General features: G+C 35.2%; 1 protein-coding gene across 5 annotated transcripts in view; it reads left to right on the forward strand.

The window, feature by feature from the left end:
- The window catches only part of SCFD1 (sec1 family domain containing 1), a 106497-nt gene that overhangs the window by 35261 nt on the left and 43590 nt on the right, over positions 1–27646 (forward strand). For all 5 annotated transcript variants that reach the window (XM_025443507.3, XM_025443509.3, XM_025443510.3 and 2 more), the window contains 5 exons: positions 1078–1217; positions 4226–4316; positions 4859–4932; positions 5667–5748; positions 25019–25115. In XM_025443507.3, the coding sequence (XP_025299292.1) occupies positions 1078–1217; positions 4226–4316; positions 4859–4932; positions 5667–5748; positions 25019–25115 (484 nt within the window). The remainder of the gene's footprint in view (positions 1–1077; positions 1218–4225; positions 4317–4858; positions 4933–5666; positions 5749–25018; positions 25116–27646) is intronic.

Consider the following 27646-nt stretch of genomic DNA (forward strand, 5'->3'; position numbering starts at 1 on the left):
TTAAAAATTAATAATATAGCCATATTTTGTCTTTAGCTCACTATTCTTCAGAGTAGAGTTGAACCATAAAATACTATTACATGAGGAAACCCCCCAGGTCTACGGCAAGAAGGAAGGATTAAAAAAATACTTTTATTCTGGTTTTTGTGTGTTTGTTTTCTGAGAAAGGGCAAAAAAATTAAGCCTCACATGAATAAAATTAGTTCTAGGCAGAAAAGCTTATAATGCTCCGACTACCTCTTAGAAATTATATAAAAGGGAGTGCTATTATTATTGTAGCTTCTATTGTAATTTTTTTTAAATGCAAACCATCAGTTAACAGATCAGAATGTTAAGACTCCCTAAGAGTTTTAAAATTATATTTAAGGGGTACATGGGTGTTTCAGTAAGTGTCCGACTCTTGATTTTGGGTCAGGTCATGATCTCAGGTTGTCAGATCGAGTCCTGCATTGGGCTCCACACTCAGTGGAGATCCTCTTTCTTCCCCTCCTTCTCCCCTTGCCCTCTTCTGTTTCTTTCTCTCTCTCTCTCCCTCTCTAAAAAAATTAAAAATAAAAATACTATATTTATGATTATGTTTGTTACTGGAACCTGGTAAACATCAAAAGGCCTGGTTAAATAAATGGATATGTCTAAATGTTGGACTACTGTATAACTATGATAAAGATGAAGTAGATGTACATATACAGGTAGAGAAAGAGCTCTAAAATACATTATTGAAAAAAAGTACAAAAATACATAATGTAATCCAGTTCTTTAAAGTAAAATTAAAAGGATATGTGTATGCTGGCACTTGCAAAAATATTTTTCTAGAAGGATACACAAGAACGTTAACATGATTTTTATATATTTTTTGAAGTTTTAATCATTTGCATCTACTACTTTAATTAAAATACATAAATATTAAAAGTACATTTGTGTGTGATGAAACATTGGAAGGAGGTCTTTAAATTTCAGATGTATATTTTGTCCTTAGAATTATTAGAAAGGGCAGTAAGAATCTGTGTTATTTTCCTTGTTGTAGGAAATATTATCATTCTTGAAATCTTACTTTAAAAAAAGATTACTTTTTCTTAGGATTTCCACTTAAACAGAGTTAATTTGGAAGAATCTTCAGGAGTAGAAAATTCTCCAGCTGGTGCTAGACCAAAAAGAAAAAACAAAAAATCTTATGATTTAACTCCAGTTGATAAATTTTGGCAGAAGCATAAAGGAAGGTAAGTAAGAAAAACATCAGTAAGTGAAAGATTCACCCCTTATAGGGAAATGAAGATGACATCTGACTTAATGAAATTGATGAAGTAAATAAAAAAGATCATGGTGGTTCATCCACACAATGAGTAGGGGCTATAATTAAATAGTCCATAGGGATATATCTATTTCTCCCTGATTCCTAGGTTGTTTCTTGTTGGTTGTTTTTTGGGACCACTTCTCTTTTCAGTAAACTCATACTATATGATTTTGTAGATTTTAGAGATAGTCTTTCTAAATTTTTTTGCTGTCCCCATTGACCCTCTACAAAACCATTTCTGCCTTTCACTAAAATAGATATTTGTGATAGAGAAACATTGAAATGTAATCTTCCCTCTCTGTTCCATGTTTGCCTTCATACAAACCCAGTTTTAGATATCTGTGGAGAGAGAATACCTAATCCTGAAAAACATTTATTTAAAGTACATTAGAAATACTAATTTGTTGTGTGATTTTTTTATAGGCAGATATACAGATCCCATGTATTGCTATGTCCCTTAAAGTTTAGCATACTTCATGGGCTCAGTAATTGTTTAAAAAAAAAAAAAAAAACGTGATCTAGTGGTCATTATGGCTAAACAAACCATTCTGAACAAGCCGGAAAAAATCATTCTTAGAAAAAGAATGCTGCTCATCAGCAATTATGGAAATACAATGTTATTTATTATTATAATTTTGAGTATTTCAGGTATTACTGTACCTATGTATGTGACCAAGTCCTTGATAGGGCTGTTCTTTTTGGCCTCATTTATGTTTAAAGAGAAGTAAGATATAGACGTGATTCAACCAGCTGGGTTTTTTGTGTGTTTTGTCGGTTTTTTTATAACTATTTTTTTTAACATTGGAAAGTCACATTGCTTATAACAAGGAATTTTATTTTCTCTGTAGAGAAAAATTATTTTCCTCTTTCTGACTGGCAATTTGGGTACTGTTGTAATTTGTTTTTTTTTTTTTTTTTTTTTTTTTTTTAAATTTTATTTATTCATGAGAGACATAGTGAGAAAGAGAGAGAGGCAGAGGGAGAAGCAGGCTCCATGCAGGGAGCCTGACGTGGGACTTGATCCAGGATCCCCAGGATCACACCCTGGGCTGAAGGCAGGCGCTAAACCGCTGAGCCACCCAGGCTGCCCCTGTAATTTGTTTTAAATAATTTTCTCCTTGGAATTTCATAGTCTATGCTCTTTTACATAATGGCAAAGTACAAGAAGTTACATTTACATTATTTATAGAGGATGCAGTATATTTTAAAATTAATTTTAAGATTTAGATTTTCTAATAGTAAAAAGCTTTATAAAAGTCTTCATTCAAATCTGGAAGATATGAACTTTTTAATGTGTATATTTAGGAACAATCTAAAAAGTCAGTTGAATATTAAGGACTTTAATTTTTTGTTTGTAAGTAAGAATAGCCCTGAATAACTCTCACTCACATATCGTACTACAATATTCTAGAACTATAGTAATAGTAATGTGGGCACAAAGACACTGGCAGATAGTGTAGAGTAAAACAAGTAACTTAAACCTCTCTGAACTTCAGTTTCCTCATCGGTAAAATTTAGGGATGATAATTCTACCTCTTGCCCTATTTCAGAAGGTTGTGATGAAGATGAAGTGAAATAATATAACAAAGTAACTTTCCCAAAGTCATCCGGTTATCATCGTTAAAAGCAAGAATAAATCCCAATTTTAGAAGATCCCAAAAGGCTCTGGTCCTAATTAATAATAGTGTGTACCTCACCAAGACAGTGGTTAGATTATATATGAGAACAGAGACACATTCTTAGCATTGTGTTTGGCATACAGTAAATACTCCGTAAATATAAGCAGTTATTGTCTGTTAGCCCTGAGACCTGAAGATACTGGAGATTTCAGGAACATCTGGTTCAACCAGCACGTTTCAATAGGTTCAGTGCTCTGTTCTGCCAGCATAGGGGCTGCGGAAGCTGAGGTTTGTGCCTGTGGTGGTTATGTAAAACTGGACCATGTTCCTCAAAATCCTCTCAGGGTCTTCTGTCATTTCTCTCAGTCTCTACTGGATAGTATGTGCTGTCATTAATCAAGTGTTATCAAGTCTCAGGGCAAGGATTTCTTTTTAATTGCTGGTCCTGTTCTCTCAGTCTCTACTGGATAGTATGTGCTGTCATTAATCAAGTGTTATCAAGTCTCAGGGCAAGGGTTTCTGTTTAATTGCTGCTCAGACAGGACCTCAGGACCTTTCATTTCTTAAAGGAAGAAAAGCTTCTGGCCTCTACAGCTATAAATGAAAAATACTTATGTTAGGAACCCTTTTATGGTCAATGTACATTTATTTAGAATTATTCAAGATTAGTGCCCTGTGAAATTTTTTCTACCAAAGCTATCAGTGTTTGCAGATCACTTGTGTCTGAAGTCTATGGAAATTACTGCTAAACCACACTTGCCTGGAGGAAGACATCAGGCGTTAGACCAACAAAAGTGGCCTATATTCTACTTTTACTATAAGATATTAAGCTTACAGAATTAAAAGATTTTTCTCACAATTACTTGCATGAAATATTTTTTAAATGCCATCTTTGTAATTATATGAACCATGTGACAGTCGTATTAATTTGGGTAGTAATATTTAATTGATGTTTCATATACCATGCCTTCTCTTTTTTGTTTTTCAGTCACTTTAATATTTTACTTTTTTTCTAACAGTGTATAGGTAAAGAAAAATGTGATATGGTTAATGAAAATAATAGAAATAAATTTAAATTTGCTTAGTTGTATAAGAATTACATGCATTTTAAAGAAATAGTATTTATAAGTAGATATCCAAGGATATGTATATTTTTTATGCTAAATATGCTGTGTCATATATTAAATATATTCCAATCCAGATAGGTACATTTACAATAAAAATAAATCCTCATTGGATGTTTTTCAGAATTCACACAAAAATCAATATTTTAATATCATACTCACAGTTCCTCTTGTTTTCAATACTATTTCAGTCCATTCCCAGAAGTTGCAGAATCAGTTCAGCAAGAACTGGAATCTTACAGAGCACAGGAAGATGAGGTTAAACGACTTAAGAGCATTATGGTAAGATTCCGTTTGCTTTCTTAGATCTACAGGGAAGCAGAAGGATATCTGGAGAGAAAAAGCTTTACTTTGTTTTCTCATGAAAATTTGAAACCATTCGTTGCTTTAATAACAAAAGTATTCTCAACTTAGATAAAAGATCTTTTTTAAAAAGAAACCTAAAGAGCACAACTTAAAAATTCTGAATTTATGATCTGAAAAAAATAGATAATGTGGCTTTATTTTAGAGATATCTTTTCCAGTGCTGCTCATTCTACTACACTTTGACCTAACCTCAGAGTTCAGCTCTACTATTTATTACTACATGAGCTGTGGCAAGTCTCTGGACCTATTTCTTTATCTGAAAATACCTGCTGGTCCATCATCATCCAACTTACTAGACTGGTGGTGACCAGAACTTTTCTGTAACTGTCAAAAATGGATAGGCTCGTTCCTTACAGGAAAAAGATTTGTTACTCTGGGTGACCTAAATCTTAGTGTTTATCAGTGATCTTAGGAGTATATTGATTTTTATGCTTCTGAGATCTTTTTTTCCTCCTCAGGGACTAGAAGGGGAAGATGAAGGAGCCATAAGTATGCTTTCTGACAATACTGCTAAGCTAACATCAGCAGTTAGGTAAGTAAGCAATATATGCTCTTTAAGCCTTTATTGATTATTGATAAGATTTATTTTGAACGTTAAAAACTTGGCTAAAGTTTTTAATAATAAGAAATAGTAGGTAATAGTATAGACCTTAAAAAAAAAAAAAACTAAACTGTTTTTAACTTGTTCAAACTGAGTTAAATTACCTTCATACAGCAGATCATTTACTTCTTTAACTAGTTAAAATTGTATAATGGGGATATATTTACCAAGAAGATAGTATTGGTGGTAATAATACAAGTTATTATTTATTTTATCATTGCTATTATTTTATTAACTAAAGGTTAAGCACAATTTCTTTCTGATACTTATGAAATGCTATCAAGGAGAGAAGAAATGTGTTTTAGATATATAAGTAAAATCATATTTCCATTAATCTGATTATGTTCTGAACCTCCAGATTTTGGAATCAGAAAGTGAAATGGTGGAATAATGATATTTAAGAGACAGATTACTTTAAAACAAGAAGCATTTAACCTGTATTAAAGTAGTGAATAAAAAAAATAAAATAAAATAAAATAAAGTAGTGAATACTGTATAGAGTAAAACCTAGAGGTTAAATTCGGTTGACAGTTTAATTTGTCATCTTGTAACTTTTTTACTGTTCTAAGTTTCCTCAGAGGAAACACTCAGCTGTGTTTTATTAAGGTCTGTGTCATTTTCTTAGAAAATTTAATGGTTAATTTTCAATTTTTTGGTACTTGTAGTTCTTTGCCAGAACTCCTTGAAAAAAAAAGACTTATTGATCTCCATACAAATGTTGCCACTGCTGTTTTAGAACATATAAAGGTAAATTTAACCCCCTCCCTACAGTATTTATGTATTCTACTTATGTAGGGTTTTATACTTAAGATAATTTCATATTCATTCTCTCGTTGAGGCCTCAATATAACATTATGAAATATAATTACCAAAGGCAACATTATTATCTTCATTTTTTGCAAATGAGAAAGCTTAAGAATCCAGAAAGAATAATGGTTTGCCAAGGTCACATGTTCAGTAAATAGAAGTTATAATCTCTGGTATTTCTATTATATTGCCTATTATTGCCTCAATAACTATCTCTGCATTTACTACTCTGTTAACAGTAGACTTGTGTCTAACAAACCATCAGGAATATAGATTTAGACACTCCTTTTACTATAGTACTATCTAAAATATCCATTAACTCTTAGTTTTTAGATGAGTCTTTTAGCATTAAAGCTTCCATCTCCTGTTGTACTGTGATTTTGAAAAAAATAGGTTGTATTTTCTATATGTTGTTATCATAGTTCTATTATCTTATTACTTTGTTCATAATAAGTCACCTTGACTTAATTAATCCTTCAGTATTCTACTGTCGCTTATTCTCTGGACATGGAGCTGAATTTCAGTGACAGATTGACCATACACTAGGACATCATTATTACCGACCCCTACTTTCCATGTGATATGTTACATTTCAAAAAGCAATGTGAAAAAGTTAAATATGCTTGTTCCAAATTCAAGGATGTTGATAACAGCTTGGATTTATGGAAAGGGGACTTAAACATGTTTTTCTTTTTTAATGATCTAAAGAGCTATAGAGAATAAGAAGGAGCCAGTACAAATGGATAATAGACATTGTGCAGCATGGAATTTAAACATGCATAATTTCTTTTGTTCCACTTCTCAGTATTGATTGATATTTGCTATTTTCATGTACCTACAGGAATAGATAATTGTGCTGTTTATAGATGACTCTGCTGATGATATTTTCCCTTCCATATGTAGCATCTTTATAAAATGGGAAAAGGCTGCTCAGGTCTGTAAACACCTGAGGTCACTGTCTCCTGTGGACATAATGTATATAACCAGGTGAAATACAACAGAGAGCTATACTGAGAATTTCCTTCAGTAGGAAAGACAGGCTTTGCTTACAAGGTGAAGAATGAATCTAATATAAAAAGTTTTTAAAAATTTATTGCATCAAGACAAAATATAAGTTCTAGTTTATATCTGTTAAACTGTAATTATATACTGAGGAACTTATGATCCATTAAACATTTTTTGAGTACTTGCTGTGTGCCAGGCAGGGTGCTAGGTGCTACATGCAAATAAATAGACAAGAAGTAAAAACAAATTCTAAGCTATGATAGTTAATAGTCCTATATGGGCTTGAAGATTTAAGCTGTTCTATGGATTTTCTGTGACTTTAGGGTTTTTTGCTTATGTATTTCATTAGTAAAGTTTATTGATTCTTATATTTTATTTTCTGACCCCAGGTCTCATAGTTCTAAAACCAGGAAAATGCCAAGCTCAGCTCCTACCACCAAACCTGACTTGTGTAACCCAAAGTAACTATTATTGTACCTATAGAAAGCACACAGTTTCATCCTATTCATAAAACTTCACAAAATTATCTTGCTACAGACTTATATGAATATACTCTAGGTCAGAGCTTATGGTGTGAAAAAATTCTACCTAAAGTAATTGATTTATTCAGTCATGTTTATTCAGTCATGTTTATTTTGTGTTGTGCTAGGCCCTGGAAGTTTTGTGCGAAATAAGACAAGTTCTCTATTCTCTTGGAGCTAATATTGTAGTAACAATAAACAAAGTACCCAAATTAGAAACCAAGATAATTTCAGTCATTTAGGTGATGTGAAAACAAAAAACAGGGTGATATGAGGTGATGGAGAGCAGCTGAGAGGGCTACTCTAAGTGGTTAGGAATAGGTAGTTAGAGAAATCACCTTTAATGTGATGTTTGAGATGAGACCTAAATCACAAGGAGCGACTTAATAAAAATCTCAGGGCCAGGCATTCCATCAGAGGAACTAAAAAGTGCAAAGGCCTTAAGACAAGAAACAAGGTTGGTATGTTTAAGTATGTAAAAGAAGACTAATAGTGATTATGGTGAGGAGGGGAAAAGTGATAGACTATGGGATCAAGAGAAATAGCAACTTAAATATGATGGGAAGTCATTGGAGATTAGTGACATCTGATTTACGTTTTAAATGGATAATTGAGGAGTGTGAGTGATGGCTGAGTTCTGGACATAAGTGTGGTGTTGAAAGATAGCTATTACTGCTGTTTAGGTGAAAAATGGTGTTTAAAGGCAAAATTTAGTATAAATGCTTCATAATGTTTGTTTGTAATTTTACCCTAATGATTTTATGAGTTTTTCAAAATATTTTGTGGTAATAGAGGCCATCTATCTGACTTTAACATGCTACCATGCATGACACATATATTTCTGCTCTAAGAACTGGTCATTTGGCTCTCTTTATAAAAGAAGTTCAAACTAATTTGGCATTCAGTGTGTTAAGTGACTTTATATAAAAGCTACACATTTTGGGGATAATTTTTTGCTGTAACTCAAGGAAAACACCCTTCAACGGGGTCTGATTTAAAGAAACCATACTATAAAATCACTTGCAGAAGGAAAATGATGTCCTCTACAGGATATACTGTTCCTCACTTAGTCATTCTAAGAAACCCCAGTCAACATCAGAACATCTTTAAATATCATTGATTAAGGAGCATATTTATCATAAATATTTACATGTCAGTCTATACTTGTATTTAATAAGCTGCATACTCTTAAGAAACATTCTGATATAAATTCTTTTAGTATAGAAAATTTTAAATGTTTTTATGACAAGTCCTTTGTAATGTTGGCCAACTCTTTTAAGTTATTATTTCTTGTCAGAGTTAGCATATAAATTCTTCTATTCCCATTATTGCTTATTACTGCTAGTTATAAAATTTCTTCTTAAAGTTTTTATAATAATTAAATTTTCAACCTTATAATATTTACTTTTAAGTGGCTTGGTTATTTGTACTATGACTATTCTATGCCACGTACCTCTGGCTATAATGTTAATACTAACATTAAGTACTTTTCTATGTGGTCTCTTGCTCTTTTCACCAGAATTTGTTAACTATTTGAGCCTCACTTCTTTGTAAACTTTTAATCACCTAAGTGGTAAATATTTTTTATTACTATTGGCAAGAATATTATGACTTTTCATGCAGAGATCTTAGAACATTTCTCTGGGTATTCATCCTCATTGCAGTTTTGCAAATTTTTCTTTTGAGAAGTTTAGATCATAGCTGCTTTTTTACATTTCCTTAGATTATTTTCTAAAACAGAGTACTAAAAGGAAGTAATTTCTTTAGAAGTCATGACAGTTATCTGTCAATCAGTATTTTGGTGGAAAGCTAGAAATAGTGCATCAATTTGCAACAACTTTGGCAAATATTATTACCTATATTAATATTCAAGGATTTTAGATTTTAACTTTAGTTTAATAGATTAAAAGAGTGAATTGTTGAATTCTCATTTGTTTTGAGTATTCCATACCTTTTAAATCTCTTCTTTAGCTATTCTTTCATTTCTGACACAAGTATGGCTTTACCACTTGCTGGTTGTTGGGAAATGGCTCCTGGGATGAAGTAATTTTATAGACACAATTTATTTCAGTTCTTGTTACCTCACCTGCATAGTCAAACTGAATTAAGTATTCTTTAGAAGATACCTAAGAAAATGAAAAGACACCTATGTGTAAGTCATAGTAGATGATGGGACACCTGGGTGGCTCAGCGGTTGGGCATCTGCCTTTGGCTCAGGGCATGATCTCGTGGTGCCGGGATCAAGTTCTGCATCAGGCTCCCTGCGTGGATCCTGCTTCTCCCTCTGCCTCTGTCTCTGCCTCTCTCTTTCTGTGTTTCTCATGGATGAATAAATAAAATCTTAAAAAAAAAAAAAGTCTTAGTAGATGAGAGAAATAGCAAGATGCGTTCTTTCCCTTAATGCTCCCACCTGAAAGGAAGATCTCTAACATCTGAACACTTCATCTGAATACATCCAGCAAAAAACAAGCTGTTAATAAACTATTATGGATTGAAGCTTCATTGGTGCTGAATTCTCATTTTTGTTTTGCTGCTTCTTGTGGAGAAAGTTCAGGGGTACTGAATTAGAGCTAAAGACATAGATCAAGCAGATGTACTGCCTTAGGTCTATATTCTGAATAAGGCTCAGCCCTTGGTAGCAATGCTGCCTTTTAACTATAGCATCTCCTCTGGGGTACTTATATTTCTTTGGCTCAACTTCTCTTTTCTACGGGAAGATAAGCTTTAAAAATAAAAACTCTATTGATTTCCACCAGTCAATAGACAAAATTAACCGATGCCTTTTATTCCTTCTATAAAACATAGCAGCTGCTGGCCACATTATGACATGCTAACAACTGGCAGCTAGGATGCCTCACAGATTGAATTTTTTGTTTACCTAAGAGTTATTTATGTTTGATTCCAGTCTATTTATGCCAATTATATGAGAAGAAAGAAGGATTGTTTCTTTAAAACTAGGTTATACACCTTAGATTTACTGAAGATTGTGATTTAACTATTGTTTAAATTAGTACTGGCTAAAAAAGGAAAAACTTAACTAAAAATTGGAAAATCTTGAAAAATACTAAAATTGCTTTGCGGATGTCTAGAAGTTTTTTGGTTCCACTTCAAAGAAACTAAAACTGGAAATTATAGGTGATCCCTTATAGGTGTGCTTTGTGCAGGAAAGAATAAAAAATTCAGTGAAACCTCTGTACTCAAAGAAGAGGTGTTGAACCCACATCAAGATTGACAGACAATTGTATATCAAGATTGACAGACAATTGTATATTTTAGGTCTTAAGTTAAAAGACAGTATTCAGAATATATGTATATACACACACACAACACATGAGGGGTTTTTTTTTTGTCATTCTTTACAGTAACTGACTTTGATTAACTGGTCACTACTCCCCTATCACATTAGGGAAGAAATTTTACTGTACTAGAAATCAGAACATTTCTTTGGCTGTATTTTAAATTATCTCTCTCTCTCTCTCTCTCTCTCTCTCTCTATATATATATATATATATATATATATATATCAAGTAAATGTTCATATAACTTTGGTGTCTTTTCAAGGCAGGGGGACAATATATTCTGTAATAGAAAGACCCAGTGGATAAGCTATCATTGTATTTTAACTCTTCTTACCCAAATAAGGTTAGTCACTATCAGAACTTGAAGGGTTTTTTTTTATTATGACCAAAGATAGCTCTCAAATGAGTGGAATATCCTTTAACTTCTCACTATGAATTTCGGGAGTCTTTCCACATCTCAAAAAATAAAAAGTGTGAAATTACCTTTCTCTAGTTCTTTGCTCTCACTTCTCTGCCATCTGCTTTTGCAGTGATGAAGGATTGTCATTGAGACCCAATTATAAAGGTTAAATTCAAAGAAATAAAGACTTCTCAGAACATTTGATAAGAAAATAACCTAATTAAAAGGGCAAAAAGACTTAAAGAGACTTATCTGAAAAAGATATCTAGATGACAAGTTCAACATCAATAATCAGTAGAAAAATGGAAGCAAAACCACGAGACATCTCTACACGTGTATTTAAAATGTCTAAAAAGGGGTGCCTGGGTGGCTCAATCAGTTAAGCATCTGTCTTCAGCTTGGGTCATGATCCCAGAGTTCTAGGATCAAGCCCCACATCTGGCTCTTAGCTCAGTGAGAAGCCTGCTTCTCCCTGTTTCTCTGCCTGCTGCTCCTCCTACTTGTGTGCTCTTTCTCTCTGTCAAATAAATAGTCTTTTTTTTTTAATGTATAAAATTTAAAAATCAATCAATCATGAAATATAAAATGGTATTCCACTTTGGAAAATAGTTTCTTGGTTTCTTAAAATGTCAAACAGAAACCAGTCATTGGTCCAGCCATGCCATTCCTAGGTAGTTACACAAGACAAATGATAGTCTATGTTTATTGTACACATATATTCACAGCAACTTCATTATAATAACCAAAAATTGGAAACAACTCAATGTCCACCAAGAGCTGAATTGTGTAAATAAATCCTAGTATTTCCATAAAATGGAATACTATTTGGCAATAAGAAGGAAGGTATTATTGAAAGAATATGGATGAATCTCAAATACACTGAGTGAAAGAAGCCACATTAAAGAAGAGTACATCATCTATGATTGCATTTACATAAATTTCATAAAAATGCAAGCTAATCTATAGTGACAAAATGCATATCAGTGCTTGCCTGGTAACCTGGAGAAGAGTGTTGGAGGGCCAAAAGGGAGGCATTACAACGAGGAAACTTTACTGGATAATGAATGATAGGTTCACTATCTGGATCGTGTTCATGATTTTATGGGTGTATGTATGTTAAAACTTAATAAATTTTGTATTACATCAGTTATATTGTCAAGTTATACTTCAATAAGATAAAAAAGTAACAAAACAAAAACATTTTTGCCTAAGCCATTGATTGAGAAAGCCAAGATTAATTTTAATAATGTGAGTTTTTTGGCTTCACGTTGAAAGAGACCTAGAGTAGCAAGAAACAGGATATGCTGTGTAATATATGAAGAGGTAAGCCCAGGAGAATTTTATAAAAATTTTTCCCTTACAGGAATATACAGAAGAATAAATGCAGAGAGTAGAAGCAAATTGAGATAAGGAGTAAAAGGAGACGACTTGCATTCCTTATTTTTTTTCATAAACTTCTCACATTTTATTTATTTATACCTCACCTAGTTCTACAAAATTTGAGGTAGGTTATGATAACAGTACATGGAACAGCCAAAGAGAATAATTAATGAAAGTCAAAATCAAACATAACCCTTAAAGAACTTCTCTGTCCTCTGGCTCTTGTTTTCCACAGTCATTTGTTTTTTGTTTTTTTTTTAATAAACTAATTTTTTATTGGTGTTCAATTTACCAACATACAGAATAACACCCAGTATTCATCCCGTCAAGTGCCCCCCTCAGTGCCCATCACCCACTCACCCCCACCCCGCCCTCCTCCCCTTCCACCACCCCTAGTTCGTTTCCCAGAGTTAGGAGTCTTCATGTTCTGTCTCCCTTTCTGATATTTCCCACACATTTCTTCTCCCTTCCCTTATATTCCCTTTCACTATTATTTATATTCCCCAAATGAATGAGAACATACAATGTTTGTCTTTATCCGACTGACTTCACTCAGCATAATACCCTCCAGTTCCATCCACGTTGAAGCAAATGGTGGGTATTTGTCGTTTCTAATGGCTGAAGAATATTCCACTGTATACATGGACCACATCTTCTTGATCCATTCATCTTTCGATGGACACCAAGGCTCCTTCCACAGTTTGGCTATTGTGGCCATTGCTGCTATAAACATTGGGGTGCAGGTGTCCCAGTGTTTCACTGCATCTGTATCTTTGGGGTAAATCCCCAACAGTGCAATTGCCGGGTCGTAGGGCAGGTATATTTTTAACTGTTTGAGGAACCTCCACACAGTTTTCCAGAGTGGCTGCACCAGTTCACATTCCCACCAACAGTGCAAGAGGGTTCCCTTTTCTCTACATCCTCTTCCACATTTGTGGTATCCTGCCTTGTTAATGTTCCCCATTCTCACTGGTGTGAGGTGGTATCTCATTGTAGTTTTCATTTGTATTTCCCTGATGGCAAGTGTTGCAGAGCATTTTCTCATGTGCATGTTGGCCATGTCTATGTCTTCCTCTGTGAGATTTTTCTTCATGTCTTTTGCCCATTTCATGATTGGATTGTTTGTTTCTTTGGTGTTGAGTGTAATAAGTTCTTTATAGATCTTGGAAACTAGCCCTTTATCTGATACGTTGTTTGCAAATATCTTCTCCCATTCGGTAGGTTGTCCTTTAGTTTTGTTGACTGTATCCTTTGCTGTGCAAAAGCTTCTTATCTTGATGAAGTCCCAATAGTTCATTTTTGCTTTTGTTTCTTTTGCCTTTGTGGATGTATCTTGCAAGAAGTTACTGTGGCGGGGTTCAAAAAGGGTGTTGCCTGTGTTCTCCTCTAGGATTTTGATGGAATCTTGTCTCACATTTAGATCTTTCATCCATTTTGAGTTTATCTTTGTGTATGGTGCAAGAGAGTGGTCTAGTTTCATTCTTCTGCATGTGGATGTCCAATTTTCCCAGCACCATTTATTGAAGAGACTGTCTTTCTTCCAGTGGATAGTCTTTCCTCCTTTGTCGAATATTAGTTGACCATAAAGTTCAGGGTCCACTTCTGGGTTCTCTATTCTGTTCCATTGATCTATGTGTCTGTTTTTGTGCCAGTACCACACTGTCTTGATGACCACAGCTTTGTAGTACAACCTGAAATCTGGCATTGTGATGCCCCCAGCTATGGTTTTCTTTTTTAAAATTCCCCTGGCTATTCGGGGTCTTTTCTGATTCCACACAAATCTTAAGATGATTTGTTCCAACTCTCTGAAGAAAGTCCATGGTATTTTGATAGGGATTGCATTAAACGTGTACATTGCCCTGGGTAACATTGATATTTTCACAATATTAATTCAGCCAATCCATGAGCATGGAATATTTTTCCATCTCTTTGTGTCTTCCTCAATTTCTTTCAGAAGTATTCTATAGTTTTGAGGGTATAGATCCTTTACGTCTTTGGTTAGGTTTATTCCTAGGTATCTTATGCTTTTGGGTGCAATTGTAAATGGGATTGACTCCTTAATTTTTCTTTCTTCAGTCTCATTGTTAGTCTATAGAAATGACACTGACTTCTGGGCATTGATTTTGTATCCTGCCACGTCACCAAATTGCTGTATGAGTTCTAGCAATCTTGGGGTGGAGACTTTTGGGTTTTCTATGTAGAGTATCATGTCATCGGCGAAGAGGGAGAGTTTGACTTCTTCTTTGCCAATTTGAATGCCTTTAATGTCTTTTTGTTGTCTGATTGCTGAGGCTAGGACTGCCAGTACTATGTTGAATAGCAGTGGTGAGAGTGGACATCCCTGTCTTGTTCCTGATCTTAGGGGAAAGGCTCCCAGTGCTTCCCCATTGAGAATGATATTTGCTGTGGGCTTTTCGTAGATGGCTTTTAAGATGTCGAGGAATGTTCCCTCTATCCCTACACTCTGAAGAGTTTTGATCAGAAATGGATGCTGTATTTTGTCAAATGCTTTCTCTGCATCTAATGAGAGGATCATATGGTTCTTGGTTTTTCTCTTGCTGATATGATGAATCACATTGATTGTTTACGAGTGTTGAACCAGCCTTGTGTCCCGGGGATAAATCATACTTGGTCTAGATGAATAATTTTCTTAATGTACTGTTGGATCCTATTGGCCAGTATCTTGTTGAGAATTTTTGCATCCATGTTCATCAGGGATATTGGTCTGTAATTCTCCTTTTTGGTGGGGTCTTTGTCTGGTTTTGGAATTAAGGTGATGCTGGCCTCATAGAACGAATTTGGAAGTACTCCATCTCTTTCTATCTTTCCAAACAGCTTTAGGAGAATAGGTATGGTTTCTTCTTTAAACGTTTGATAGAATTCCCCTGGGAAGCCATCTGGCCCTGGACTCTTGTGTCTTGGGAGGTTTTTTTTGATGACTGCTTCAATTTCCTCCCTGGTTATTGGCCTGTTAAGGTTTTCTATTTCTTCCAGTTACAGTTTGGGTACTTTGTGGCTTTCCAGGAATGCGTCCATTTCTTCTAGATTGCCTAATTTATTGGCGTATAGCTGTTCATAATATGTTTTTAAAATCTTTTGTATTTCCTTGGTGTTGGTAGTGATCGCTCCTTTCTCATAATGATTTTATTAATTTGAGTCTTCTCTCTCTTCTTTTTAATAAGGTTGGCTAATGGTTTATCTATCTTATTAATTCTTTCAAAGAACCAACTCCTGGTTCTGTTGATCTCTTCCACAGTTCTTCTGGTCTCGATTTCGTTGAGTTCTGCTCGAATCTTTATTAACTCTCTTCTTCTGCTGGGTGTAGGATCTATCTGCTGTTTTTTCTCTAGCTCCTTTATGTGTAAGGTTAGCTTTTGTATTTGAGTTCTTTCCAGTTTTTGAATGGATGCTTGTATTGGGATGTATTTCCCCCTTAGGACTGCTTTTGCTGCATCCCAAAGATTTTGAACGGTTGTATCTTCATTCTCATTAGTTTCCATGAATCTTTTTAATTCTTCCTTAATTTCCTGGTTGACCCTTTCGTCTTTTAGCAGGATGGTCCTCAACCTCCACGTGTTTGAGGTCCTTCCAAACTTCTTGTTGTGATTTAGTTCTAATTTCAAGGCATTATGGTCTGAGAATATGCAGGGGAGGATCCCAGTCTTTTGGTATCGGTTCAGACCTGATTTGTGACCCAGTATGTGGTCTATTCTGGAGAAAGTTCCATGTGCACTTGAGAAGAATGTGTATTCAGTTGAGTTTGGATGTAAAGTTCTGTAGATATCTGTGAAATCCATCTGGTCCAGTGTATCATTTAAAGCTCTCGTTTCTTTGGAGATGTTGTGCTTAGAAGACCTATTGAGTATACGAAGAGCTAGGTTGAAGTCACCAAGTATAAGTGTATTATTATCAAAGTATTTCTTCACTTTGGTTATTAATTGATTTAAATATTTGACAGCTCCCACATTCGGGGCATATATATTGAGGATTGTTAAGTCCTCTTGTTGGATAGATCCTTTAAGTATTATATAGTGTCCCTCTTCATCTCTCACTACAGTCTTCGGGGTAAATTTTAGTTTATCTGATATAAGGATGGCTACCCCTGCTTTCTTTTGAGGACCATTCGAATGGTAAATGGTTCTCCAACCGTTTATTTTCAGGCTGTAGGTGTCCTTCTGTCTAAAATGAGTCTCTTGTAGACAGCAAATAGATGGGTCCTGCTTTTTTATCCAGTCTGAAACCCTGCGCCTTTTGATGGGGTCATTAAGCCCGTTCACGTTCAGAGTCACTATTGACAGATACGAGTTTAGTGTCATCATGATATATATTCAGTCCTTGTTTTGTGGATTGTTCCACTGAACTTCTTCTTAAAGGGGAATTTTAAGAGTCCCCCTTAAAATTTCTTGCAGAGCTGGTTTGGAGGTCACATATTCTTTCAGTTCTGCCTGTCTTGAAAGCTCTTTATCTCTCCTTCCATTTTGAATGAGAGCCTTGCTGGATTAAGTATTCTTGGTTGCATGTTCTTCTCATTTAGGACCCTGAGTATATCCTGCCAGCCCTTTCTGGCCTGCCAGGTCTCTGTGGAGAGGTCTGCTGTTACCCTAATACTCCTCCCCATAAAAGTCGGGGATTTCTTGTCTCTTGCTGCTTTAAGGATCTTCTCTTTATCTTTGGAATTTGCAGGCTTCACTATTAAATGTTGAGGTGTTGAACGGTTTTTATTGATTTTAGGGGGGGAATCTCTCTATTTCCTGGATCTGAATGCCTGTTTCCCTTCCCAGATTAGGAAAGTTTTCAGCTAGGATTTGTTCAATACATATTCTGGCCCTCTGGCCCTTTTGGCGCCCTCGGGAACCCCAATTAAACGTAGGTTCTTCTTCCTCAGGCTGTCGTTTATTTCCCTTAATCTATCTCATGGTCTTTTAATTGTCTCTTTTTTCCTCAGTTTCCCTCTTTGCCATCAACTTGTCTTCTATGTCACTCACTCGTTCTTCCACCTCGTTAACCCTCGTCGTTAGGACTTCTAGTTTGGATTGCATCTCATTCAGTTGATTTTTAATTTCTGCCTGATTAGCTCTAAATTCTGCAGTCATGAAGTCTCTTGAGTCCTTTACGCTTTTTTCTAGAGCCACCAGTAGCTGTATAATAGTGCTTTCTGAATTGGCTTTCTGAATTGACATTGAATTGTAATCCAGATTTTGTAACTCTGTGGAAGAGAGGACTGTTTATGATTCTTTCTTTTGAGGTGAGGTTTTCCTTCTAGTCATTTTGCTCAGTGCAGAGTGGCCAAAAACAAGTTGTATTGGGAAAAGGAGAAAAAGAGAGAAAGAAGGAAAGAAAAAAAAAAGAGAAAAAAGGAAGAAAAAGAAAAAAGAATATAAAGAGAAAGAAAAAGAAAGAAAGGGAAAAAAAGGGGGGTGGGGGAAGCAAACAAATCAAAAAGCAAAAAAACAAAAAACAAAAAAAAACCACGGGGGAGTATCTTCCGATTCTGTATACTTTAAGTCCCTTGACTTCCCCTGGAACTGGTCCGTCTAGCTGGTCTTCTGGGGGAGGGGCCTGTTGTGCTGATTTTCAGGTGTTAGCACTTGGGGGAGCTGCTCTGCCCCTGCCTGGTGCAGGGCTCAGTGGGGGTTGTTTACCCCGTGAGGCCCCAGGAGGAACAACCGCAGTGGCGGGGCCAGCTCTGCAGCCCTGGAGTCAGCCCCCGCAGTAACCCTCTGCAGCCCTCTGCAGGGCCTGGAGGCTCGGGGCGGGGCCGCTGATCTGCTCAGCTCGGGGCAGGAGAGTCCTCGCTGTCCTGGGCCCTCCCGGCCTCTGCCTGTCCCGGGGGAGGCCGGATCCTGGGCTGTGTCCCGGAGCCCTGTGCTCCGGGGCCTGCGCTGTTGGATTCGCGTTCCCACCCCGCAGCCCCCTCCGCGGAGCCGCCACCCGAGCCCCCCCGAGCCCCTCCGAGCTGCTCCGGGTGCCGTGCGCGCTGCAGCCCTTAGGGAGCTCGGCACACTCTCCCGGGCGCAGGTGTCTGTTAGTGTCCCCCGGAGCCCGAGGGCATCCCCACCCTCCTGGGTCCTGCTCCAACTCCCTGCGGGCCCCTTTCCGCCCAGGCAGGTTGGTGCAGCTCCTGCTTCTCCAGGACGGGGCTCTCCTGTCCTGGGGACACTCGCCCCGGCCTCAGCCCGGCTCCTCGCGGGGCCCCTCCCCCTTGGAGGCCTTTTGTTTCTTTATTTCTTTTTCCCCGTCTTCCTACCTTGATAGAAGCGCGAACTCTTCTCACTGTAGCATTCCAGGTGTTCTCTCTTTAATTCTCAGGCCGAATTCGTAGATTTTCAGGAAAATTTGAAGGTTTTCTAGGTAATTTGGTGGGGACAGGTGATTTGGGGACCCTACTCTTCTGCCATCTTGCCCCTCCCCTCCTATAGTGATAATTCTTAAATTTGGCTTTGTAGTTTCAGGCAACCAAGATTTTAAAGAGAGAGAGATGTGATTAAGTTGAGGGGGGAGGGGAACTTCTTACCAGAAAAGAGAATTTGTTTTTTATTCTATTTTTAAATTTTTTATTTAAGCTCTACTTCCACTATGGGGCTTGAACTCATGACCCAGAGATCAAGAGTCACATGCTCCAATGACTTTAGCCAGCCAGGCCCCCATCTTAAATTTTTTTTATTTATTTACTTATTTAAGTTTATTTTTTATTCTAGCAAACTTTCCATAGCATCATGTTGCAAAATACATTGCTCATATTGGGCTTTATCTAGAATAAATTGAGTGATGTAATGATATAGTATATTAATATCAGCTACACTCTTAGATTTTATATGACAACTTTAATGAAAGTCAAGGGTGTGATATTAAAAGATAATTCAGGGGCACCTGGGTGACAGTTGGGTGTCTGACTCTTGATTTCAGCTCATGTCATGATCTTAGGGTCATGATCTCAGGGTCATGGGTTCCAGCTCCCACCCTCTTGCATCTGGCTCTGAGCTCAGCAGGGAGTCTGCTTGAGGTTCTCTCTCCTCCCTCTCTCTGCCTTTCCCTCCACTCACGTGTGCTCACACTCTCTCCCTCCCTCTCTAAAATAAAATATTAAATATATATATATGTATACACACACACACACACATATATATAATTTAATTAGGACACGTTTATGAGTTTCCAATGTAGTAAGGTCTCAATTTATAACATTTTGGTATCTAGAGTGGAAAGTCTGCGCTTTAAATATGTTACTACTTTTTTTTCTGTTGGGCTTTTGGTAAGGATTAGATAGCAGAGAAGTTAAAGTTACCTATTTTAATTTGGGGCTGAAATGCTAGAAATTCAATGTTTTTAGTTGAGAGAAAAATGCATCTATTTGAAAATGACATAATCAAGTTGTAAGATTGATAGCCTGTCATAAAAATTGAAGATCCTAACCAAATTTCTCACCCTGACAATGCAGTCAGTGTCCATCACTGCATAGAAATGAGGTAGAGGTATAAGGATGAATTTTATTCAAGATTTCTGAGTTACTCTGTCATTTGAACAAGTATGTCAGAGTAAATATATTCATCCATCTGTGTTATAGAACACCTTCAAAGATAATTAATGTATTATCTGGGTTTTGTACCACATAATTTTTTATGACACCAAACCCATTCTGATCCACCAGTATGAAATGCAACATGTACCCCCAAATAATGGAAAATATGTTAACATACTATTTTGTTTTATCATAAAAGCAGTTAAGATTTGGAGAATTCCAGTTACCTTGCAGGGGACAGGACATATAGTAATAAATAAATAGTCACAAGGAGTTTATATTCTAGTAACAGACCAACTGCAGACTATTATAATACAGTGTACAAATGTTACCCATCCTGGGGATGGGATATCCAAATACAGCACTAAAAGATGATAGGTATTAAACATGTGAAAAAGAAAGAAAAAACAGGCAAGGCTAGGTTATAAATGATCTTCAACTTAGATATAGGTTGTATTCTAAATATATAGTTCTAAGTTGATCTTAGCTTAGGCTATACTTTCCTGTAGATAAAATGTGATGTATAAATCCATGTTCTTCCCAATGATGTTTAATTCATCATGTGGGATATTTCTAATACTGTCTTTGAACAGAGAAGGGCTTATCATCCCTTCCCTCCCCTCTGAGAAGTAGGGAATATTGAGATTCGTAATAGTAAAAGGAAGTATAATTCTAGTCCTTCTGCTTTTCTTTTTCTTCTTTTTTTTTTTTTTTAAGTGGGCTCCATGCTGGGCATGGGATAGCATGGGCCTTGAACTCATGCCCTTAGTTTAAGAGCTGAGCTGACATCAAGAGTCGGACACTTAACCGACTGAGCCACCCAGGTGCCCCAACTCAAATTCTTTCTTACCTTTACTTTCACTGCTGATTTGTGGTAGGGGATCAAATTGGGGCTTGAAAAAGAGGGAAAGACCAAGAAATACTACTCTAGACTTTGTCATCAAGCAGTCATAGACTGAGGTGAGGAGTGAGAATTGTAGTGAGCAGGGAGCACCAGAATGGTGGTGTTTGTAACTAGAATGGAAAGAAGAATGGTTAAGAGAAGGAAGACTTCCCCACAGTTATAGAAAGGAGAAAGGAATTCATTTCATGCCCTGTGCTGTCATCTGACAAATATCCCCCAAATGGATTTTCAAAAGACAAAATATAAATACTACTTTTACATCCCAGATGACTCTTAAGAGTTCTCCATTTTTGTGAGTGAAGGGACAAGCTAGTTTTTAAAATTGCCCCCTTCTTCATGATGAGATGAGCACTGGGTGTTATACTATATGTTGACAAATTGAATTTAAATAATTTTTTTAAAAAATAAAAATAAAAGTGCCCCCTTTTGTTCTTTTCAAACCCAATAGGCTGTCACCAAGTGTGTGTGTGTGTGTGTGTGTGTGTGTGATGTTAATATAAATGTTGAGGTAGTGTACTGAAAAGTGAAAAACATCTAGCTGATATTCCACTGATACCTCTGAAATTGAGAGAAAAGCACTAGAATTTTTTTAAAAACCAGATTTTTCACTTAGCCCTTTTAAAGGGATTTTTGAAAACTTCATGACTTTCAGAGTTTATATTCACTAGATATAATTTGTGTTCCATTCATAGTCCTTTGGTTTTCTATAATCCCTTATTATTTATTCTTGATATTTATTGAAATTACCAAAAATCTGTTTATTATCTTGACGTTGTTATTTTATTTTATATTTTTAATTTGTCTGTTTTCCATGTAACTATTTTTATCCAAATTGTATTCTCCTTTGAACTCATATTGTATAAGAATTAATCTTTGGGATTACAGAAGTCTTTTCTCTTAGTATTTACCTTTACACCAAGAAATTGAGAAAGGATCTCTAGATACTATATATCTGGCCAAAATAACCTTTTACCCCATATATATAAATTATGTGTATTACCAAAAAAAAAAAAAACCCTAATATGTACTAATTGACAAATATACTTTCTTTTATAAAGCATGTACAAAAGAAGCAATAAATTGTACTTGAGGAAAATGTAATTTTCCCTACTCTTTATCTGTGGTGTACATTGGAGTCTGACCTGGATTTGAATCTCAACTCTCTACTACTACTACTCTGGTAACCTTGAATAAATCTATGTTTCTGTGTGTCTGTTTCTTCATCTTCAAAATGGGACTGATAATTCCTGGCTCATAGTATTACTGGGAGAATTAAATGAGATTATCTAAGTTAGTAGTTTTCAAACACTTTTCTCTGGTAACCTAGATCAATCTAGAGACATTTGATGAATGATTTGTATCTATTTTATGTTTAGGATTCTGCAGAAGATTTGGTTTGAGAGAGTGTCCTGAGGTTCTCTGTTTAAAAACCTTTGAAAGCCATAGCTGCAAGTAAACAGCCTTGCACAAATAGATCCTGAACAAAGATTAGTTCTCATGTGCAGGTTAGAAAATCTCCACTTCAACTCCATTCTCTCCTACATGAGAATCAGTATATTAAAATGCTAAGTTACTTTTCTTTAATTGCTTTATTGGTGTATAATTCACATACCAGAGTTCACCTATAAAGTGTACAATTCATTGGTTTTAAGTATATTCACAGAAAATTTACTTTCAGAACATTTTTGTCACCTCCAAAAGAAACTGCCTACCCATTATTAGTCAAACTTACTTTTAGATTCTATTTCCATTGCCTATTTAGAACTTTAAGTAAGTTAATGTATCAAGAAGAAAGCCAAATGAACCTAAGGAACCATGCTTCTTCACTGATTTGTAGGTACAGACATTAGAGTACATTATGGCATTTAGCATACACAATTTTATATATTAAATCACTAAAGACTTAATTCTTCACATTTTTCACTTCTAGAAGTTCATTTATCTACTTTTATGACTTCTAAAGATGACTACTTGATTTGTGTATGTCTTGGTCTTAGTTGAGAAATTCAACAAATACTTTGTTAAGTACTTGTTATGAACCACGTACTTTGTTAGACCCCTAATGTTAAAAGATGAATTAAACAGTTTTTAGAAGGGTGGCATATAAACAAAGGAGAGTAATAAAGTGTGATTGTTCATATGGAGAGGTATGTAAAATGCTATGGTATACATTTAAGAGAGTAATAAATTCTCCCAGTCAAGAAGTAGATTGAGGGAGGGGAAAGGAGAAAGAACAGAGATAGAGTTTTGAAGAAGTTGGTCTTTAAAGAATGAGTATAATTCACTGCACAGGTGAGAGGAAGGAATATATTCTTTAAAAGCCAAGAGAATGACCCATACCTATGCTTAGAGGACTAAAAGCATACACAACATTTAATGAAAAGTCATTGAGATATTTGATGTGACTAGAAGAAACTATACACGGTGAATAGGAGTGGAACAAAAAAAAAAAAAGGTTGACTAGAACAGATCATGAGGGCCTGAATGTCAGCTTAGTACCTTATTTTATCATCTTTCTCCCCTCTTTTCTGGCTTCACCTTACAGATAATTAGCCTTTCCCAATGTAATATTCGTTCACATTAACATAGTTCCTACTGCCATCATCCTAGTTCCCCTGGAGTTATATTTGACTTTTTTCACTACTTTGCTTCCCATATCCATTCACATATTAATTATTAAATAATTCTTTGTTTCCATTCCCACAGCCACTACCATGGTGTCTTTCCTAGGGTTTCTTTTCTATTTCTTTTGTCCATTTTTAGTAATTAGATTTTTCTGTTCCTAGGACTTCACCTCTTAATCTGTTTTCGTATTGAGAGTAGCTTTATACAGTAGGTGAAATAGTTCCTGTATCATAGAGTCCGAAGACTATGAAAGCTAAAGGGTTGATAAAAAGGCACTTTTACAGAGTTTATTATACTCGTATCAAGAGTTGACTGTGTACTGATACAGAATGTATTGTTGAGTTAAAGCAAGGGACAGAAGAGTAAGGTATATTCCTTTAGTGTCAGAAAGCAGAGGATTATTAGAATATAGACCCTATTTCTTACATTTTGCATGAAGGAACTGAACAACAATAGAAGAAATAATTGAAGTAAATATCCATAGGCATAGGATAAGAGAAGATGAGTGAGGACAGGTCTCAAAGTATACCTTCTATGTTGTTTTGATTTTTAAACTATTTTATCTACTTAAAACTCTGGCCTTGTGTACTGCTGCAGGGAAGTGGGATTGAGGGATACTAACTGATTTTCTGTTGCCTTATGTATGAAATCACTCTTTAGTCTACCATCCAGACATCTCCACTCTGATTATGCCATGGTGTGATCCCTTTCACTGAAATGAACTCTATTCATGTCCCCAAATCACTTTCAAAGCTTCAGTCAAAATTGATTACCTCCTTCTCTACAGTCGATTAACTTTATTTCATTCTGTCATCTTAGCTTTATATTTTGGTTCTTCATTGGTATCTCTGAGTATTCTAATTTATCACATGAATGGTTTCTACTCCCACTTAGATTATTAACACTTTGAATAGAAATCATATTCTTTTCTCTTTTGTATTATTGAAGTATAATTTAGTAGATGCTTGATAGTGATCATTTTTATTTACTTTGGAGGATCCTAACTTTTTAACTTCATTTGGATAACTTTAATACATTTTAAATTAGAAGAGGTATTATATAGAAAAGCTAAGTTTGACTACCTTCCCATTATCTAACTTAAAGTATTAAGTAGGAAAATTAGTTTCATTTAAAAGCCACTGAAAATAATTTATTTAGGATAATTTTCTGTCCAGTTAAGATAAAAATGTGTGGATTTGCGCACTAAAAAAGTAAACACAACATGAACACCTGACATTAATTTGCATGGAATACAGTATGATTTATATGCTAGTTACTAATTAATATAATAATTGAGATTGATGTAATTTTTATCTCTGCTAATATACATATATAACATAGAGTTAATTCTGAATTTGTAAGTGAGGTGATAAAATAGTCAATGTTTTTTACATTAAGTGTATGATCAAAGTAAAAAACTTAAAAATCAATTCTATTAGGAAATAAATGCTTGTTTTTTAAAAATTGATCATAGAAAATAGAATTTTGTAAGCTGAGAGGCCCTCAGTATGTTTTTATTACTGGATGTAGCCTAATTTAATATTTATTTTGAAACAGGCAAGAAAACTAGATGTGTATTTTGAATATGAAGAAAAAATAATGAGCAAAACTACTCTGGATAAATCTCTTCTAGATATAATATCAGACCCTGATGGTATGTACCATAAATTTGAGGTTAATGTTAAGTTTCACAGCTGATAAATCCAGCATTTTCGATATTCATAAAATCTGAATAGAATTTTTTTTCCTGACCCCATGCTAATACTGAAATCATTAAATGAGCTATTTTCTGTTGAGAAGTTTGTGGCATAGCAGTTCCTGAAGTGGAAAAATGATTTATATTTTAATTCATTGAATTTTTCTTTCATGGTGTTTAAGAACTTGTTATATTCATTATTTAAAGTGATATACCTGAAGTTCAATTTCTGCTGATTTTAGGAAGATTTGAAGGTATAACATTCAAAGCAGCTGTCTTTAAGTGATACACTTTCTAATTACTTTGGTTTAACCCCAACAAGTTTCCTAAAAAATATCAAAAACTGAATTTTGTTTTAAATATTTAGGGAATTTGCTTTTAAAGAAACTCCTTAATCCCATTATATTTACATTTAACTAAATATTTGTATGTTAGATTTTCTTAAAGCAAGATACGATTCTTTGTACTTAGAAAATGTGTTATAATTATTGCTTTCAGTTATAATGATCATGAGATCCACATAGGTTTTAGCCTCTGAAATTAAATAAACTTTAGAGAATTGATCATTTCAGAATAGCTTTCAATTCAAATCTCAGTGCTTTTCCAAAATTAATAAAGTATATAAGCTGTTCAGTTTATATTTTGCATATAAGTTATTCAGCTGAATGATAATGATTTTTGAGTTGAGAGTTTGGTATGTTTTATTTAGACTTTATTCCAAGTTGAAAAATAATAAGTTACAAATTATAGTTGAAGAGTCTATTCCTAAAAACTTCTAAGAAGCTGTATTACTCAAACTTTTAAGAAGCTAGATTTGTAAAGAGAGCAAAGCATTTTGAAGATTTTTACACTTGTGATCTCTACCCCCAATGTGGGGCTCAACCTCATGAAGGTATTCGTACTTTATAATAAAGAAATGCAAAATATATAGGCCTATCACTTCAGAGCTATTCTTTGTTATGTACAATAAGTTTTGAGTAAATAAATGTGTTAATAAACCAGAACCCTTCTCTTCTTTCCCCTTCCTTTCTCAGTTTATTTTTAAAGACATTAAATATGACAGAGCAAGGTAGGCATTTATGCAAGGTGGAAGTCTGATGCCACCTCGCCTAGAAAAATATGTTGGCATAATATATAAAAGTCCCAACAGGTTAAGGAGAGTGACTGTATGCAGGAGCAACCCAGCATCAGTCCACGTGAGGTGAAAAGTGTGACCAGGCATGTGAGCGAGTCCACTGAGGGAATCAGAGCCCAGATGGAGTGAAAAGGCATCCATGCAGGCAAGGAAATGGCTGTAGAGATAGTATATTTGTTACATATCACAGACTGGTTAAATAAGTGCATATGTCAGATAATACAAAGGGAACCAGGTTTCCTGTTGTCAGAGAAAGAAGTTACAAATATGGAAAGGGAGAAAACTATCATGAGCTCTGCAATGTTGGATTGGAATTGAAGGTGTTAATGTGGACCTGTGTTTTCACTATGTATTTGTCAGATAGAGAAATAAATATAGATACTGTGTGTGCACACATTTATGTATTCCCTAGTCAGCCAACTAAGCAGGGCTGGGAGCAACAATATTCCACTAATAAAATTTTTAGCTTATAAATACCATTTTCTACTAGGACTTACTGGAGAAGTAGTTGACTCCAAGGCTGAGGTAGGTAGGAAAAAAGAGTACAAAATGAGCCTAGAACATTTTGTTGTGTCAGAAAGCAAGGAAAGCACTCAGAAAGTGATGGGACATATCAGAGGTCAGCTTGAAGAGGTCAGCTTGAAGAGGCCCCAGTGGGCCAGATCATGACCTTATAAGAACCTCAATAATGATAACAGATTATAACTCCCTGAATGAAATAGGAAGCTGTGAGTTCTTAGAGATATAATAAATGAATAAATTGAAATTTTACGGGATATTTAGTTTCAGATTACCTCCCTACAAGATACTTGTTAATTACAAAGAGAAAAACTAATCTTACATTGGAGAAGCATGATAGATCCCTTAACTAAGTAATTGCAGTGAACATCATCAGTAATGACACATATGAAATAATACCCCACCCAGCAGGATGTAATACAAAGAATACATTATTTCTTTTGTGATATTCCTGCCAAAGGTGTGCAGCTTGAATCTATCATGAGTAAATATCAGAGAAAATTAAATTGTGGGATATTCTACCAAGAAAACAAGCAAACAAACAAAAAAACAGCCTGTAATCTCCAAAAACATCAAGGCCATGTAAATCAAGGAAAGACGGGAACTGTCCATATAGAAGATAACCTTATGTTGTGTCAGTTATGTATGTATACCACATGATTCTGAAATTGATCCTTTTGTCATAAAGGATGTTATAGAACTAGTGGTGAAACTTGAAATGACATCTGAGGATTAGATGTTAGTAATACATCAATGCTGATTTCTTGATTTTGATAGTTGTTATATTGAGCATATTATATTGGAGAACATCTGACATTTGGGAATGATGGGACAG

This window comes from Canis lupus, chromosome 8 (assembly GCF_003254725.2).
Source record: "Canis lupus dingo isolate Sandy chromosome 8, ASM325472v2, whole genome shotgun sequence".
Lineage (NCBI taxonomy): Eukaryota > Metazoa > Chordata > Mammalia > Carnivora > Canidae > Canis > Canis lupus.